We start from the raw sequence: 15,375 nt of genomic DNA, 5'->3' as shown, positions 1-15,375 counted from the left end.
TGTTCATTCACCTGTGAATGTGGCATCCCTTAAATGATCAATGGGGTTTTAGAATGGAGTAAAGTTTCAAGTATGGGAATCAATGAAATAGATCAATATTATCTATACCCTGGGCTGGCAAACATTTTCTGTTTGGGCCAGATAGTAATATGTGAGGCTTTGTGAAACCATAGTCTCTTTCACACCTACTCAACTCCACTGTTGTAGAACAAGAGTAGCTATAGACAATATGTAAATGAAGGGCATGGCTTTTGTTCCAATAAAACTTGATTTACAAAAGCAAGTAGCAGGCCGGAATTAGGCCATGCAGCATAGTTTGCTAACCTCTAGTTAGGGTTTGGATGCAATGACTCAGGTTGTCAGAAGGACCTGGACTAAACCTCATATAAATTAAACATGATGTCAGAGAATGATGTTGACTAGAGATTAGCTGACCTAACATAGACGGCTTCGGACTAAAAATCAAGAGAGGAAGTAAAATCCTTACATTTAAATGGAGAGCCCAGCTTTCATAGAAGAAAATAGGATTAACATGGAAAAAAAGAATTACAACATAAAGTGTACTCAGTAATTCACATTAGAGAGAGACTGAGCGGGGCTCAGGAACATTGTTTCCAGCCTCAGTTTTCTGTATTCTGATGTTCTGAGCATGAGTAATAACTCCGTGAACACATATCCCTGTTTGCTGGGAGGAGTCTTGGTGGGTGTGCTCTTCCTTTGTAACAATCAGTAGTGACCTCTTTTGAAGAAGTGTCCAGTTTGCAATATAAATTATATGGCCACACCTATAATAACCAAAAGGACTTTGAAATTGTAGCATGTGTTATTTAAAGTTAAGCTTTAACTCCATGTGTTATTTAAAATTAAAACTTGGACAATAACACAAGTCTATAAAAGCAGAATGTAGTACTAGACAGGGTGAGAGCTGCAAGTCATACAGAGTCAGATTCAAATCTTAATTTATCACTTTCTGCTGGTCTTACACAATATGCACAATCTCCCTGAATCTTAACCCTTCAGAGGTAATAATAAATAATAAAAGTAACAATCTCATTACATTTAAATGTATTAGCATACAGTAAGTATATGAAAATATTCACTGTTATTATTATTATTATTATTATTATTATAATATTCGAATGGGTAGTTTGATTAGGTGGGGCATAGAGTCATCTCTCCTATACAGAAGATAGGCTTCAAGAGGAGTGATTTCCTTTTCTCTGAAAACTTCCAAGCAGAGACTTAATAGGCACTTAATAGTGATTTTATAAATAAAGCCTTGCTACTCCAACTGTGGTCCATGAACCAAGGGTCAGCATCAACTGGGATCTTGTTAGAAATGCAGACTCTTGGGGTGCCTGGGTGGCTCAGTTGGTTAAGCGTCTGACTCTTGATCACAGCTCAGGCCATGATCTCATGACTTCTCAAAATTACCTTGAAGGGTAGGGGTACCTAGGTGGCTCAGTCAGTTAAGCATCTGACTTCGGCTCAGGTCATGATCTCAGTTTGTGAGTTCAAGCCCCGTGTCAGGCTCTGTGCTGACAGCTCGGAGCCTGGAGCCTGCTTTGGATTCTGTCTCCCTCTCTCTCTCTCTGCCCTTCCCCCGCTCGTGTGTGTGTATGTGTGTGTGTGTGTGTGTGTGTGTGCGCGCGCGCCTATACTCTCCCTCTCTCAAAAATAAATAAATGTTAAAAAAAATTAAAAAAGAAAAAGAAATGCAAGCTCTCATGCTCCAACCTAGACATAGTGAATCAGAATCTACATCTTAAAGAAATTCCAGGTGGTGTGCTTAGCTTTGCTATAAAGGATTCAGAAATCAATGGATGATTACAGTAGGTGACTTTTAAAGCCCCTCTGAACTCTGAGATCACTCCATATTATAGAGGCCACAGGTTTTAAGTGGATAGAATTATGGCATGGGGAGGAGCTATGGTCTCAATAACTAGTTTATTCCATTTCACCGGGCAGGTTAAGAATTCCCCTCTCCACTCAATTCCAAAGGACATTAAACCAAGTCTAGTGACTACCTGCCATTTATTAAAGTACAATCTCAGAAGAATACAAATGTAGACCTTAAATGAAAATACCCACCATTAAGACTGTTTTTAAATCTAAAGCATCATATCTTCTTGAACATAGCCCCTTGATTATTCCTTGAGTTCGCTTCCATTTTGTTTTGAGCACTTCTCTGCTTTCTCCAAAACGCGTATCTGATTATTCTCCATCCAGGTGCTCTGCATAGAGTTCCATTAATGCTGAATAGGTCACATACAGATGGATAGTTTAACCTTTGGTATTTCCCCAAGGCCTGAAGAGGTTGAAACAAGTATAAACAGAACTGGAAGAGCTGGCAAGATATTTAGCTGAAACTTTAAAGAAATTTTTCTCTCTCTGGGACTTCCCAGTGATGGCTGTAACACAGCTCAGCTATCTTCCCTCCTTGATGCAGGCTTTCTGACATCCCTGGCTGTTTGAATTACACACCACATGGACACACAGGATGGACTGTGCTGGCCCATCGGTTGCATCCATTCTTAGATCCCTTTTCTGATTCCATTATTCTGTGACTGCTGAATAGCCCATTGTGTTTTCCCATTAGAATCGCACACGGACAAATTTAAAAAGAATATATTGTTTCAGAAGAATTAAGATAAGAATTAAAAGGAAAAAAAATAATTTTTATGGGGAAAGACAACATGAAATGTGACAAAAGTATCAAGTTTGTAATGTGTCTAACCTAAGGGAATGTTAGATTAATAATGGTGATTTATGACACCAATCTTTGTCAGGCATCTGCTGTGTGCCAAGCACTATGTTTGTTGCATAACCATGATGATGATGATGATAATGATGATGACAGTAATAGTAGCTAACATTTGTTGACGACTTGTGACCATACAAATGAGATAGGCATGGGCCCTGCCCTTGTGGGAACTTACAAGCTAATAGGAAAAGCAGACATTGAACAAATAATTCCAAGTTTTATCAGTACTATGGCAGGGTATAGTGGGAGAGTGTTACAGGTGGCCTAATCTAGACTAAGGGTCAGTGAAAGCTTCTGTGGGGAAGCAATGTTTAAGAGTTAGCTACACAAAGGAAAGGTTGGGTTGAGGAGAAAGAGCATTCTGGGCAGAGTGAAGACTATGGACAAGAGCTCTGATCAAGCAAAAAGTATATGTTGGAAGAACTGAGAGAACTGACTAAAGCTTAGAGGACCAGGAAGAGAGTGAGGACATGAAACTGGAGAAGAGAAGGCAGAGAAAGGTTATGCAGAATCTCGGAGTTCTCATGAGGAGGCCAGTTTATCCCAAGGGCAATGGAGAGCCACTGAATAGGTGTTAATAAGCAAGTGAGTAATATGATCAGCTTTGGGCTCTAAGATTACTCTGACTGGACTGCAGGGGAAGAGAGGAAGTATGCAGGGGGCAGAAATGATGGTGGCTTGGCCCAGAGAGGTGGCAGTGTTTGTAAAACATCTCCAAAGTAGAGTAGGGCCCCTGTTGGGCTAATAAAATGCTTCCTCCCATTGCAGTCTGGTTATTTGTGTTAGTGTTGAAGGAACTTTCCTTTCATAGGCATTAGAGCCCCGTGAGGCAGATTCGGGAGCCCATTAACAAAAGGCAACCCAAAAGGCATGGAAAAGAAGAAACACAAAGGGCTAGTTCTCCGCTGGAATATGAGCTTGGATCTGCTGGTTTGTGACTCTTTCCCACAACATGGGAAGGAAAGAAGCACTGATGCGTTCAGTTTGTCTAGAAACAGTTTGTAGGCCATAAAAGTTTTGTCACACGGAGTGATGTGCGAAAATGGACTTCTGAAAGGGATTCTTTTCATATATAAGACAAAAGTATTGAATTACTGACCTAACATCCCTTTACCTCTTAAAAGGAGGGTTCATTTTGAAAGCTGGAGTTGTAAGCTAGATTGTTAGCCCCTCTTGTGCTAAGTAGGACGACAAAGCCCTCGCTTCACTCTGGGTTCAAAGAAGAGTTATCAATCATTGGCCAAGCATTTTAATTGAGCAACTATACAATGAAAGTCATTGGAATACAGTGGTTAATCACACGTTTATCACACACAGCTTCCAGTCCAGTGAAGAAGCTGAAAATCTAGACACTAAACTGTCACGCAATTTAATTTAAGAAGTGACCTGTGATAGATTCTAGCAAAGAAAATTCTGTGTACTGTGAGGGCTTACAGAAGGAGGGTGTGGTGCATGCAGCAAGTTAGGGAAGTGAATGAACTTCCCTAGTTAGGGAAGTGAATGAACTTCCCTAGTTAGGGAAGTGAATGAACTTCCCTAGTTAGGGAAGTGAATGAACTGAGATGTCAGGCAGGTGGAGAGAAATAGAGAAGTGATAGAGCAAGTTAATTTGACAAACGTATAGCACACCTGTTGGGTGCCAAGTGTCATATAGGTCACCGTGATATGCAAATGAATGAAACTCAGTCTGCACTTCAGGGGGGAAAGAACATGGGCTGAGTCATGCTAATTGCTAGCTGTGAGAATTAGATTGTCACTTTTTTTTTTTTTTTTTCTCTTTTTTTTTTTTTTTAATTTTTTTTTTTTTTCAACGTTTTTTATTTATTTTTGGGACAGAGAGAGACAGAGCATGAACGGGGGAGGGGCAGAGAGAGAGGGAGACACAGAATCGGAAACAGGCTCCAGGCTCCGAGCCATCAGCCCAGAGCCTGACGCGGGGCTCGAACTCACGGACCGCGAGATCGTGACCTGGCTGAAGTCGGACGCTTAACCGACTGCGCCACCCAGGCGCCCCTAGATTGTCACTTTAACTGCCCAAACCTCAGCATCTTAATCTGTAAAATAAGAAAATCACATCAATCTTGCAGAATTATTGTGAGAATTAAAAATATTTAGAGCCCTTAGCTCACCACCGGGCACTTAAGTCACAAGTTTTGTAATGACCACACTCTTGCCACACAAGAGTCATAGTATCAGAAGCAGTGTTCACATTGTTCAAAAAGTCACTGTTTTCCATCATACTGCCTACGTTCAAATCCATGTCTGAAATTTACTAGCTCTATGACCTTGGGCAAATGACAAACTATCTAATCAGTAGTGTCTTCATCTATAAAAGGAAGAAAATAAAAATACCTCATAAGTTTCTTGGGTGAACCAAAGGAAGTAATGCACAAGAAGAGTGGAAGATGGTTAAATAAACAGCTAGACTACATATTATATACATGCAAGGTGCTATACCAGCACAGATAAAGAGTAAACTGTTTATGGTTTTGTTCTAGATAGGACGGTGAAGCTAGTTAAGACCAAAGATTTCAGATAGAAAGACTTGGTCTGGGCCTTAAAAAATGAGTAGGTGTTGAGCAGACAGAATGCTGTTAGCTTTGCCTTGCTCAAGCTACAGGGCTGCAGTTTGCAACTGTGAGAATGCCAAGAGGGGCCTAAGGCTTAAGGAGAATATTTTAAATGTGTATTGACTTATTTTGAGAAAGAGAGCATGCATGCAAGTGGGGGAGGTGCAGGGAGAGAGAAAATACCAAGCAGGCTCCGTGCTGTCAGCTAGGAGCCTGACACGGGGTTTAAACTCACGAAGTGTGAGATTATGACCTGAGCTGAAATCAAGAGTCAGATGCTTAGGTGCCCTGCAAATATTTTAAAAGACTAGTGAATTTATTGTAATAAGCATCTTCTCTCCAGTTGCTGCCATGAGCCACAAGGCAGGTTAATAATAGCATGGGCTTCGGCAGTCGGTTAAGCATCCGACTTTGGCTCAGGTCATGATCTCGTGGTCCATGGGTTCGAGCCCCACGTTGGGCTCTGTGCTTATAGCTTAAGCCTGGACCCTGTTTCAGATTCTGTGTCTCCCTCTTTCTCTGACCCTCCCCTGTTCATGCTCTCTCTCTGTGTCAAAAATAAATGTTAAAAAAAAAATTTTTAAAAGGGGGGGGGCGCCTGGGTGGCTCAGTCGGTTAAGCATGGGCTTCGGAATCAGACAGGCTTGGGTTCTAACTCGGTCCCTTCTGCTTGTAACTGTTTGATCTTATGCCAGTTACTTTGCTTCTCTAAGCTTCATTTCACTGATCTTTAAAAAGGAAGTAATAGGGGCGCCTTGGTGGCTCAGTTGGTTAAGCATCCAACTTCAGCACAGGTCATGATCTCACGGTTTGTGAGTTTGAGTCCTGAGTCAGGCTCTGTGCTGACAGCTCAGAGAACTGGGTTTCAGATTCTATTGTCTCCCTCTCTCTGCCCCTCCTCCACTCTCTCTCTCTCTCTCTCTCTCTCTCTCTCTCTCAAAAATGAATAAATGTTAAAAAAAAAATTTAAGGAAGTAATAATAGTGCCCCCTTCATGAAGCTGCTATGAGGAATAAACAAGATAATGCATGTAAAACATGTTTGGCACATAATAAATATTCAGTAAATATTAGCTACTGTTATTATTGTTGGTGCCTCAATGGCAGAGAGGCAGAGAACATTAGAATTTGTTTAGTGTGTGGACAGTTACATTAAACACATGCCTTATGCTTTATCACCTACTCAACAGTGGGATCTGCAAAATATAACATAAACCACCACATTCCCCTATGTGGGAATGATTGCGGGTTTTTACCTCTGTGGCCCCAATAACTTTGAAAGTCATACAAAGTAGGCCCTCAATAAATGTTGAATAAATTAGTGAGGAATTTGTTTCACTGATCATAAAATAAACTTTTTTCTAGTTATAGACATGAGGCATACTTCTGTAAGTCTATAAATAAATAAGTACCCCTGTAATTTCACCAGCAATGGGACGACCATTGTTAGTATCTTGATACATTTTCTTCCAAAGTGTGTGTGTGTATGTGTGTGTGTAACATATATGATATATGTTGAGGATCACAACATTTAAAGTAACTATATAGATATTTAATTTGATCATACCATACAAAAGCTTTTTCTCCATTTGTCATATGAGCATTTGTATTGTTTTATTAAATATGCTTCAAGGGCATCTGGGTGGTTCAAAGGCAATTCAGTCGGTTGAATATCCAACTCTTGATTTTGGCTCAGCTCATGATCCCAGGGTCATTGGATTGAGCCCCATCCCAAACTCCATGAGCATGGAGCCTGCTTAAGATTCTCCCTCTCTCTCTCTCTCTCTCTCTCTCTCTCTTTCCTTCTTAATCTCGATCTCAATCTCTATCTCTCCCTCTGCCCCTCTCCCAGCTCATGATCTCTCTCTCCATATATATATATATATATATATATATATATATATATATATATGCTTTAAAACATGATTATACATTGCATAATATCCTATAAGGATGGCCATGTAATTTGTTTATTATTTATTTTATTGCCATATTGTTAGATTTTTATCATGTTACAAAACTAATTCATCTTAAATATAAGTTGTTACCATATTTAGTGAGTCCTTAACCTTTTGGCATTATTGACAACTTGAAAACCTAATTTATTAAAAAATAAATAAAACTGTAAAAAAAAAAAAAAAGAGGGGTGCCTGGGTGGCTCAGTTGGTTAACTGTCCATCTCTTTATTTTGGCTCAAGTCATGATCTCATGGTTCATGAGTTCAAGCCCTTGTGGGCCTCTGTACTGACAATGTGGAGCCTGCTTGGGATTCTCTCTCTCTACCCCTTCCCTGCTTGTGTTCTCTCTCTTTCTCTTTCTCTGGCTCTCTCAAAATAAACTTAAAAAAAAAAGAAACTGTATTATTTTCTTCATCAAAGAAAATTACCTATTTAAATAAAATGCTGCCTGGGGCACCTGGGTGGTTCAGTCAGTAAAGCAATCAACTCTGGCTCAGGTCATGACCTCACGGCTCGTGGGTTCGAGCCCCATATTGGGCTCTGTGCTGACAGCTCAGAGCCCAGATCCTGCTTCAGATTCTGTGTCTTCCTCTCTCTCTACCCCTCACCCGCTAGTGCTTTGTCTCTCTGTTTCTCAAAAATAAATAAACATTAAAAAAATTATTAAAAAAAATAAAATAAAATGCTGCCTATAATTTCAGGAGTTTTATAAACTTCATGAAGCCCAACCATGGATTCCCGTCCCAGGACTTCATGTCAGAATCAATAATATCAAATATGTTAACATGAAGCAGAACAAAAAGTACGGGAACTATAATTTAACAGTTGTGGAGAAGTATCATCTCTAAAATACTGCTGACTACAGGATATTCAACTATTTTTATAACGTGGCCCAATCCCAGTTCAATCTTATATTGGAAATAATCTTAAATTTAGATGCTACATTAATACTTCTGTACAACTTTCATGAAAAATAGTGTTGCACGTGCTGTATCTTTATTATCCTTGGTGACAGAAAGCCTCTGCAGAGCTCCCGGGGTGCTACTTCTCCCCACTGCAAGGTTGTGCACTGTATTAGTGTGAGAACTATAATAGTGTGTCTACCCCTGCTCCCCTTCTCCTCTGTGGCTCCTAACTGTCCCACATCCCATTCCATTTGAGCAAGTATACAGCATGATTCAGCACTGAAAAATACAGTTATCTAAAGGAAAGAGATAATTTCATAATTATACTAAATATAAATTCAACAAACCTAAAATATAGCATAAAACAGATAAACAGATGTATTCAACTGCTTTGGATCGGGCATATTTCAATCTCAAGATCCAAGGGTTTTTTGTTGTTGTTGTTGTTGTTGTTGTTAAAATTTTTTTTAACATTTATTTATTTTTGAGAGAGAGACAGAGCATGAGCAGGAGATGGCCAGAGAGAGAGGGAGACACAGAATCCGAAGCATCCTCTGGGCTCTGAGCTGCCAGCACAGAGCCCAACGCAAGGCTTGAACCCACGAACCGTGAGATCTTGACCTGAGCCAAAGTCAGATGCTTAACCAACTGAGCCACCCAGGCACCCCTCAAGATGCAAGGTTTTATCTTGGCCTTTGTGTAGTTCAAGGTTTTATCTTGGCCTTTGTGTAGTTCTAACCAAGGAGCACAACCTTTAATTTATTATCTTTATACCTTTGTCTGATATGCAATTTGTAATAGGCTGACTCCACATGCCAGTTTATACAGTGTCTGAAGAATTTTGATAGGTTCTCAACATAAAGTAAAAAATTGTTTTATGTCCGTTGTTTCCATACATTTGCTTCTGAAGTTGGAACAATTACTTATGTGAAAGCTAGGATATGAAAGAGCAGGTACGTATCTGCACATTTCTATGTACATGTTAATGATGATGTGTGTTTGGAAAATTCTAAATCACTGTTAGGTCCCAAAGAATGATGGAAGAAGAAAATTTTGAAAACAATTCTAAGAATAATTGATATTAAATATCTTTTTTTTTTCCTCCCTCATAGCTACATCATCCCTCTCAAGGCTTCCGCTTTGGAACTGTCCGGGAAAGCAGTGCTGAAGATTATGTGAGGCAAAGCTTCCCAGAGATGCATGAGTATATGAGAAGGTACAACGTCCCAGCTACCCCTGATGGAGTGGAGTTTTTGAAGTGAGTGTCAACCTCTTGGGTTCAAAAAGTTCTCACTGAAAGAGAAGTCTTAGCTACCAATATATATAGTATGTGTTGGTTTTTTAAAATGACAGCTAAATATACCCACTGTGTGTTCAGTAATGCCTCACACTGTGTGAGATTGAGAAGGCAGTATGGAATAGTGTGCATTTAATTATGTGACCTAGATTACTAGTTACCTGCATAGTCCCCAGTTGGCGGTAGCTTTGCTCAAAGTGCCAGTGGGGTCATTAGCGTAGCAGATGGTGGGGGAAGTAAATGTTGGCTTGACATCACCGAGGAAACAATGGTGCTGAAATGATCAAACAGTCAGGGAATGTGGCCAGAGGATAAAGTGTCCCAAGGCAACCCTTTCCTGCACGGTGAATCTCTAAGCCCATGGACTGTCTCCTTTGGCCATAAGGAAATGGAATTTATCTTAGAGATTTCCTGTAGAAAGGAAATAAGATAAAAGGCAATGATTCCCATGCCTGCATTCTTCTCATCAGAATTTATGAGAAGCAATCAAGAGCAATCACATTGCCATGGCAGATTATCAGAGCCTGTAATTCAACGAAGCTGAATGCAAAGGAGGATGGTGCAGTTAGGGATTCGCTCATGTAGTCTGCCTGGGAGAAGGGGATGAATGGCTCCTGATAGGCACCACAGCATGAGGGTGAGCAGTCCCATCTCCCTTGTGCCTGATGGTCTCAGGACAATGACATACATTCAAGCCTCCAACCCCTAAAATTGTGCTGCCCAGGAAACTGGTTTATCTATGGTCAACCACAGTAATCCTCCCAATGGATGAAAGGACTTGCCACTTCAAATTCTCTTTTAAGGAAGAAGGGAAATAGGGGCACCTGGGTGGCTCAGTCAATTAAGCATCTGACTTTAGCTCAGGTCATGATCTTAGAGTTTGTGAGTTCAAGCCCCACATCAGGCTTTCTGCTGTCAGTGCAGAGCCCACCTCAGATCCTCTGCCCCTCCCCTGCTCATCCTCTCTCTTTCTCCCCCCCCCCCCCAGAATAAATTAATTTTTTAAAAAAAGAAGAGAAATAAATAAATAGCTTCATGGGACATAAGGGCTTTATGTTTCTCAAGAACTCTGGTGACAGGCCCCTAAAACTACTTACAGACATTTTACAGAGTCTAGAGAGGAAGCCTTAGGTTCTCAGATTTATAACATTCTGTAGGGTGTGTAAGCACTAGGAAATGGCACTATCAGTTTTGCAAGAACACTAAAATGTTAGAGTCCATCTGTAACACAGAGTGTAGTGCTCCTTTGCCTTCCAGCCCTTCTTCAGTACTCTTCTGTACTTCAAGCAAATTCATGGCTGAGAGAGTAAGATGTCAGGGAGATGGCAGTGGCTCCCAGCTAGGTAGTAATCTGACAAACTGGGCTCTTTTGGCAGTGTGAAAGAGCAAGATGAGCCACTACTGTGGCAGTCCCCAGGTCCACTTGACTCAAGCTATTCATTTATTCTAGAAGCTTCACCTGAGAAGGCCCTGGTGCTCAGAGTTGTCTCCACTCTAGTCTGGAGAGATGAACTCGTTAGAAAAGCAGGTACACAACTGACACATGAAAAAATGCTCAACATCACTCATCATCACGGAAATACAAATCGAAACCACAATGAGATGCCACCTCATACCTGTCAAAATGGCTAACGTTAACAACTCAGGCAACAACAGATGTTGCAAAAATGTGGAGAAAGAGGATCTCTTTTGCACTGCTGGTGGGAATGCAAGCTGGTACAGCCACTCTGGAAAACAGTATGGAGGTTTCTCAAAAAACTAAAAATAGAACTACCCTACGACCCCACAGTTGCACTACTAGGTATTTATCCAAGGGATACAGGTCCTGTTTCGAAGGGGTACATACACCCCAATGTTTATAGCAGCGCTGTCAACAATATCCAAAGTATGGAAAGAGACCAAATGTCCATCAATGGATGAATAGATAAAGAAGATGTGGTATATATATACAATGGAGTATTACTTGGCAATCAAAAAGAATGAAATCTTGGGGCACCTGGGTGGCTCAGTCAGTTGAGCATCCGACTTCAGCTCAGGTCATGATCTCACAGTTTTGTGGGTTCGAGCCCCGTGTTAGGCTCCATGCTGACAGCATAGAGCTTAGAGCCTGCTCCTAATTCTGTGTCTCCCTCTCTCTCTGCTCCTCCCCTGCTCATGGTCTGTCTCTCTCTCCTTCAAAAAATAAATAAAAAGACATTAAAAAAATTTAAAAAAAAAAAGAATGAAATCTTGCCATTTGCAACTACGTGGATGGAACTAGAGGGTATTATGCTAAGTGAAATTAGTCAATCAGAGAAAGATAAATATCATATGACTTCACTCATATGAGGACTTTAAGATACAAAACAGATGAACATAAAGGAAGCAAAAATAATATAAAAACAGGGAGGGGGACAGAACATAAGAGACTGTTAAATAGAGCACAAACAGAGGGTTACTGGAGGGGGTGGGTGGGGGATGGGCTAAATGGGTAAGGGGCATTAAGGAATCTACTCATAGATTATATATAGCTATATATATATAATAATCTATATATAATATATCTATATTATATATAGATAATGTATATAATTATATATAATATAATCTATATATATATAGATTATATATAGCAAATCATTGTTGCACTATATGCTAACTAATTTGGATGTTGAATGAATGAATGAATGAATGAATAAATAAATAAATAAATAAATAAATAAATAAATGAAAAGCAGGCACAGATGAAGACACTGAGACCTTAAAGAAGCAACTTGTCCATGGTAATCTAACTAGCAAGTGGCAGAGTCTGGATTAGAACCAGGTGCCTAGAATCCAATCACTGCTGCAGGCCAGTCTAGGAACCATAACAGAAAAGCAGGTCCTTGATATTCAAAGAATAGTCCATGTTCCAGCAACATCCATGTTCCAGTTAGCACTTAGGAGTTTGTGAGAAATGCAGACAGTCAGATCCCATCTCAGAAACTGCATTTTAATAAGCTCCCCCCCCAGGTGGTTCGCCGATGGAGGTAGGTGAAATTGTTATACAGGCAGAATTTACCATTAATGCCCTCTGACTCCTTATCTTTGGGCTTCTCTCTCCACTTTTGGCCCAGTCACTGGGTATGCTCTCGGCCACGACTCCAAGAAATCACAGTCCTTGTATTACCGCCCCCACCCCAATATCCCAGAGCCCTGACCTGCAGAACACAACCTCTAGAGTCACCTATAGTATATGTATTATTGTCGTGTATGTATTATTTTGTGGTGTGGGTATTATTAAGTGAACTCTCAAAAAGACAGCAGGATTCTATAATGGGAAAAACAACCAAGGGCCCTGCCAACTGTAAGGATGATTCAGCCAGTCTAGAAGCTGCTTATACCTGGATCACACCCAGCCACATCCTCACAGTGATTCAGGGCCCCATGGGAGTCTGTGAGCTAATTGCTTCTTGCCTTCCTGTGCCATAGACACCTGTCATAACTAACTCCACTTTGCAGTCCAAAATCAAGAGTAATTATTTAAGGATACCACTGAGACTGGACCTCAGCAATTACTGGTTAGAAAAACTGAACCCCAATTTTTTTCTATTGTTATTGCTACCTCAAATATTTGCAGAGTGTTGGTAAATGGTAACTTGTTGCTGTGTAGCTCCCAAGGTACATTCTGTTTCTGTGGCAGTAAAACTTTTATTGGAGAAACATCTTTCAGCTTGATTTTTATTTTATTGCCAAGATTCCATTAAGGTTCCTCATCATCAGCTCCTAGGAGACAGTTCACATCCTCAACCCTTCCTGAAGCTTCCCACAGCTGTGGAACTGAGAGATGTTTTTTTATTTTGGTTAACGTTAAAGACAGTCCTCATTGCGACTTAAATCCAATACCCCTGGAAAAGGGAATGCATTTTGAATAAGCTGTTCACTTCCTGGAAGAGTAAAAAGAGGAAGCAGTGGTCATTGGCATTAAGAAGGGAAGTTGATCTGTTTACTCTGTGTCCGTGTAAATATGTACTTCCTTCCCACTGATGAATCTTAGAGGGGTCTATGGGTGTCTTTTGCTTTTAGATTTTTGATGGGCCCTAGCCATGTTCTATTCTGAGTTTGAGGCCACTCCACTATACCGAATTCCAATAGACTCATCTTTGGCTCTAAGAGAGGAATGATGAGCCCAGATGGAATAGAGAAGGGTTGTTCTCTTTGCCAAAATGGTTGGACAGCCCTGAGGGTCGGAAAGCCTTTCTCAAATGGATGTATGTCCTATAACTTTCCAAAAAGGATTTGAGGTGACTGAAAACAAGAGTCATTGCATACACTGTAAATAGTTACTTTGGAAACTCCTCCTTCCTTGCCTCCTTTCTAAATGGGAACTCATCCAATGCTCAAACATCTTCCTCTTCCTCTGCACCATCTCTGTGCCTACATTCAAAAAATGGGGAGAACACATGAAGAATGCACAAGGTATCTGTTGGCATCTTGAGCCCAGTCCACGTCTGATTCACTGGTACAGGCCAGGGACACCTACCTTAAATGATTCTTGCCTGAACCACCTCCTAGGATGGGAGTGAAACGTGATTCTCTGGAGATATATTAATAAAGCAGATCACTGAGATCTATTACCTGTGCTTCCCCTCCCTATTTATTGAATGCTAGCTCATGGGCTTTAAAGAGACCTCAACCATCTTTTCCCTAGGAGTGCCAGATCTCATATTTGTATTTCCTTAATATGTATTCCTAAATATGAAATGATGTCTGATCTCTGAAGAATATGATAGTGATCATAACAGAAAGAAATAAAATTTTCCATATATTGATTAATGAGACCACCTGGTTCCAACACTTGCTAGCTATGTAACCTGGATCAACCTGCATGCAACCTGGACTTTGACTCTCTGAGCCTTGTCATCTGCTAGAATGGGATAATACCAACCACTTCAGAGTCATTATGAGTGATATAGGGTGCAGAGAATAATAAATACCATGTCTCACACAAAGGAGTCATTCAGTTAATGTAAGAGAAATGAACCGTGGGGCACCTGGGTGGTCAGTCAGTTAAGAGTCCAGCTCTTAGTTTTGGCTCAGCTCATGGTCTCAAGGTTCATGAGTTCGAGTCCTGTGTAAGGCTCCACGCTAACAGTGCAGAGCCTGCTAGGGATTCTTTCTCCCTCTTTCTCTCTCTTCCCCTCCCCTGCTTGTGCTCTCTCTCTTTCTCAAAGTAAATAAATTAATTTAAAAAAGAGAGAGAAATGAACCTTTCCCTTTAATTCACAGTCGCTCTGGCTTTGTTGTTGGATTTAGTAGTAATAAAAGGAAATGGTAGATAAACCATTGGAAAGATGTCATGCTGTCTTAGAAGAGTATCTGTTTCCCCTGCTCTGTTCTCTACGGGTCAGGGAGTTGTCAACAGGCTGAGTCAGCAGCTACCTAGATTGGGCTGCCCTTTGTGTCCAGGTTTCTGTCCCCTAAACAAAAACCAGCTGTCAACCTTTCTGTCCATTAATGAATCATTTTTCTCTTTTCTTCTCTTGGTCTTAAATATAGGAATGATCCAGAGAAACTAGACGCCTTCATCATGGACAAAGCCCTTCTGGATTATGAAGTGTCAATAGATGCTGACTGCAAACTTCTAACAGTGGGGAAGCCATTTGCTATAGAAGGTATTAGCCAGTCACTCTCGATTCCGTTTAACACAGGATGTGCTCAGTTTGCCAACCTCGCAAGTCAGAAACGCAAAAGTCAGAGGCAAAATGCTATTCATCTTCCCTTGTTTTCATTTTCAGCTCATAAGCACTTAGCTATTAAGTTGCTGAACTTAGGAATTTATTTTTCACCTACCCCACAAAAATTTATTTGCCCAATTACTAAAAAAACAACAACAAAATACATTGCTGTTACCCAAATGATGT

General features: G+C 40.5%; 1 protein-coding gene across 4 annotated transcripts in view; it reads left to right on the top strand.

Moving 5' to 3' along the window:
* GRIN3A (glutamate ionotropic receptor NMDA type subunit 3A) overlaps window positions 1–15,375 on the top strand; it is a 287,822-nt gene that overhangs the window by 222,094 nt on the left and 50,353 nt on the right. For all 4 annotated transcript variants that reach the window (XM_078436632.2, XM_060609162.3, XM_078436634.2 and 1 more), the window contains 2 exons: window positions 9,309–9,454; window positions 15,011–15,126. In XM_078436632.2, the coding sequence (XP_078292758.2) occupies window positions 9,309–9,454; window positions 15,011–15,126 (262 nt within the window). The remainder of the gene's footprint in view (window positions 1–9,308; window positions 9,455–15,010; window positions 15,127–15,375) is intronic.

Source organism: Panthera onca, chromosome D4, assembly GCF_046562875.1.
Source record: "Panthera onca isolate mPanOnc1 chromosome D4, mPanOnc1 haplotype 2, whole genome shotgun sequence".
In the NCBI taxonomy this organism is placed as follows: domain Eukaryota; kingdom Metazoa; phylum Chordata; class Mammalia; order Carnivora; family Felidae; genus Panthera; species Panthera onca.
Note: the sequence above shows the minus strand (reverse complement) of the source record. Positions and strands in the feature narration are given on the sequence as shown.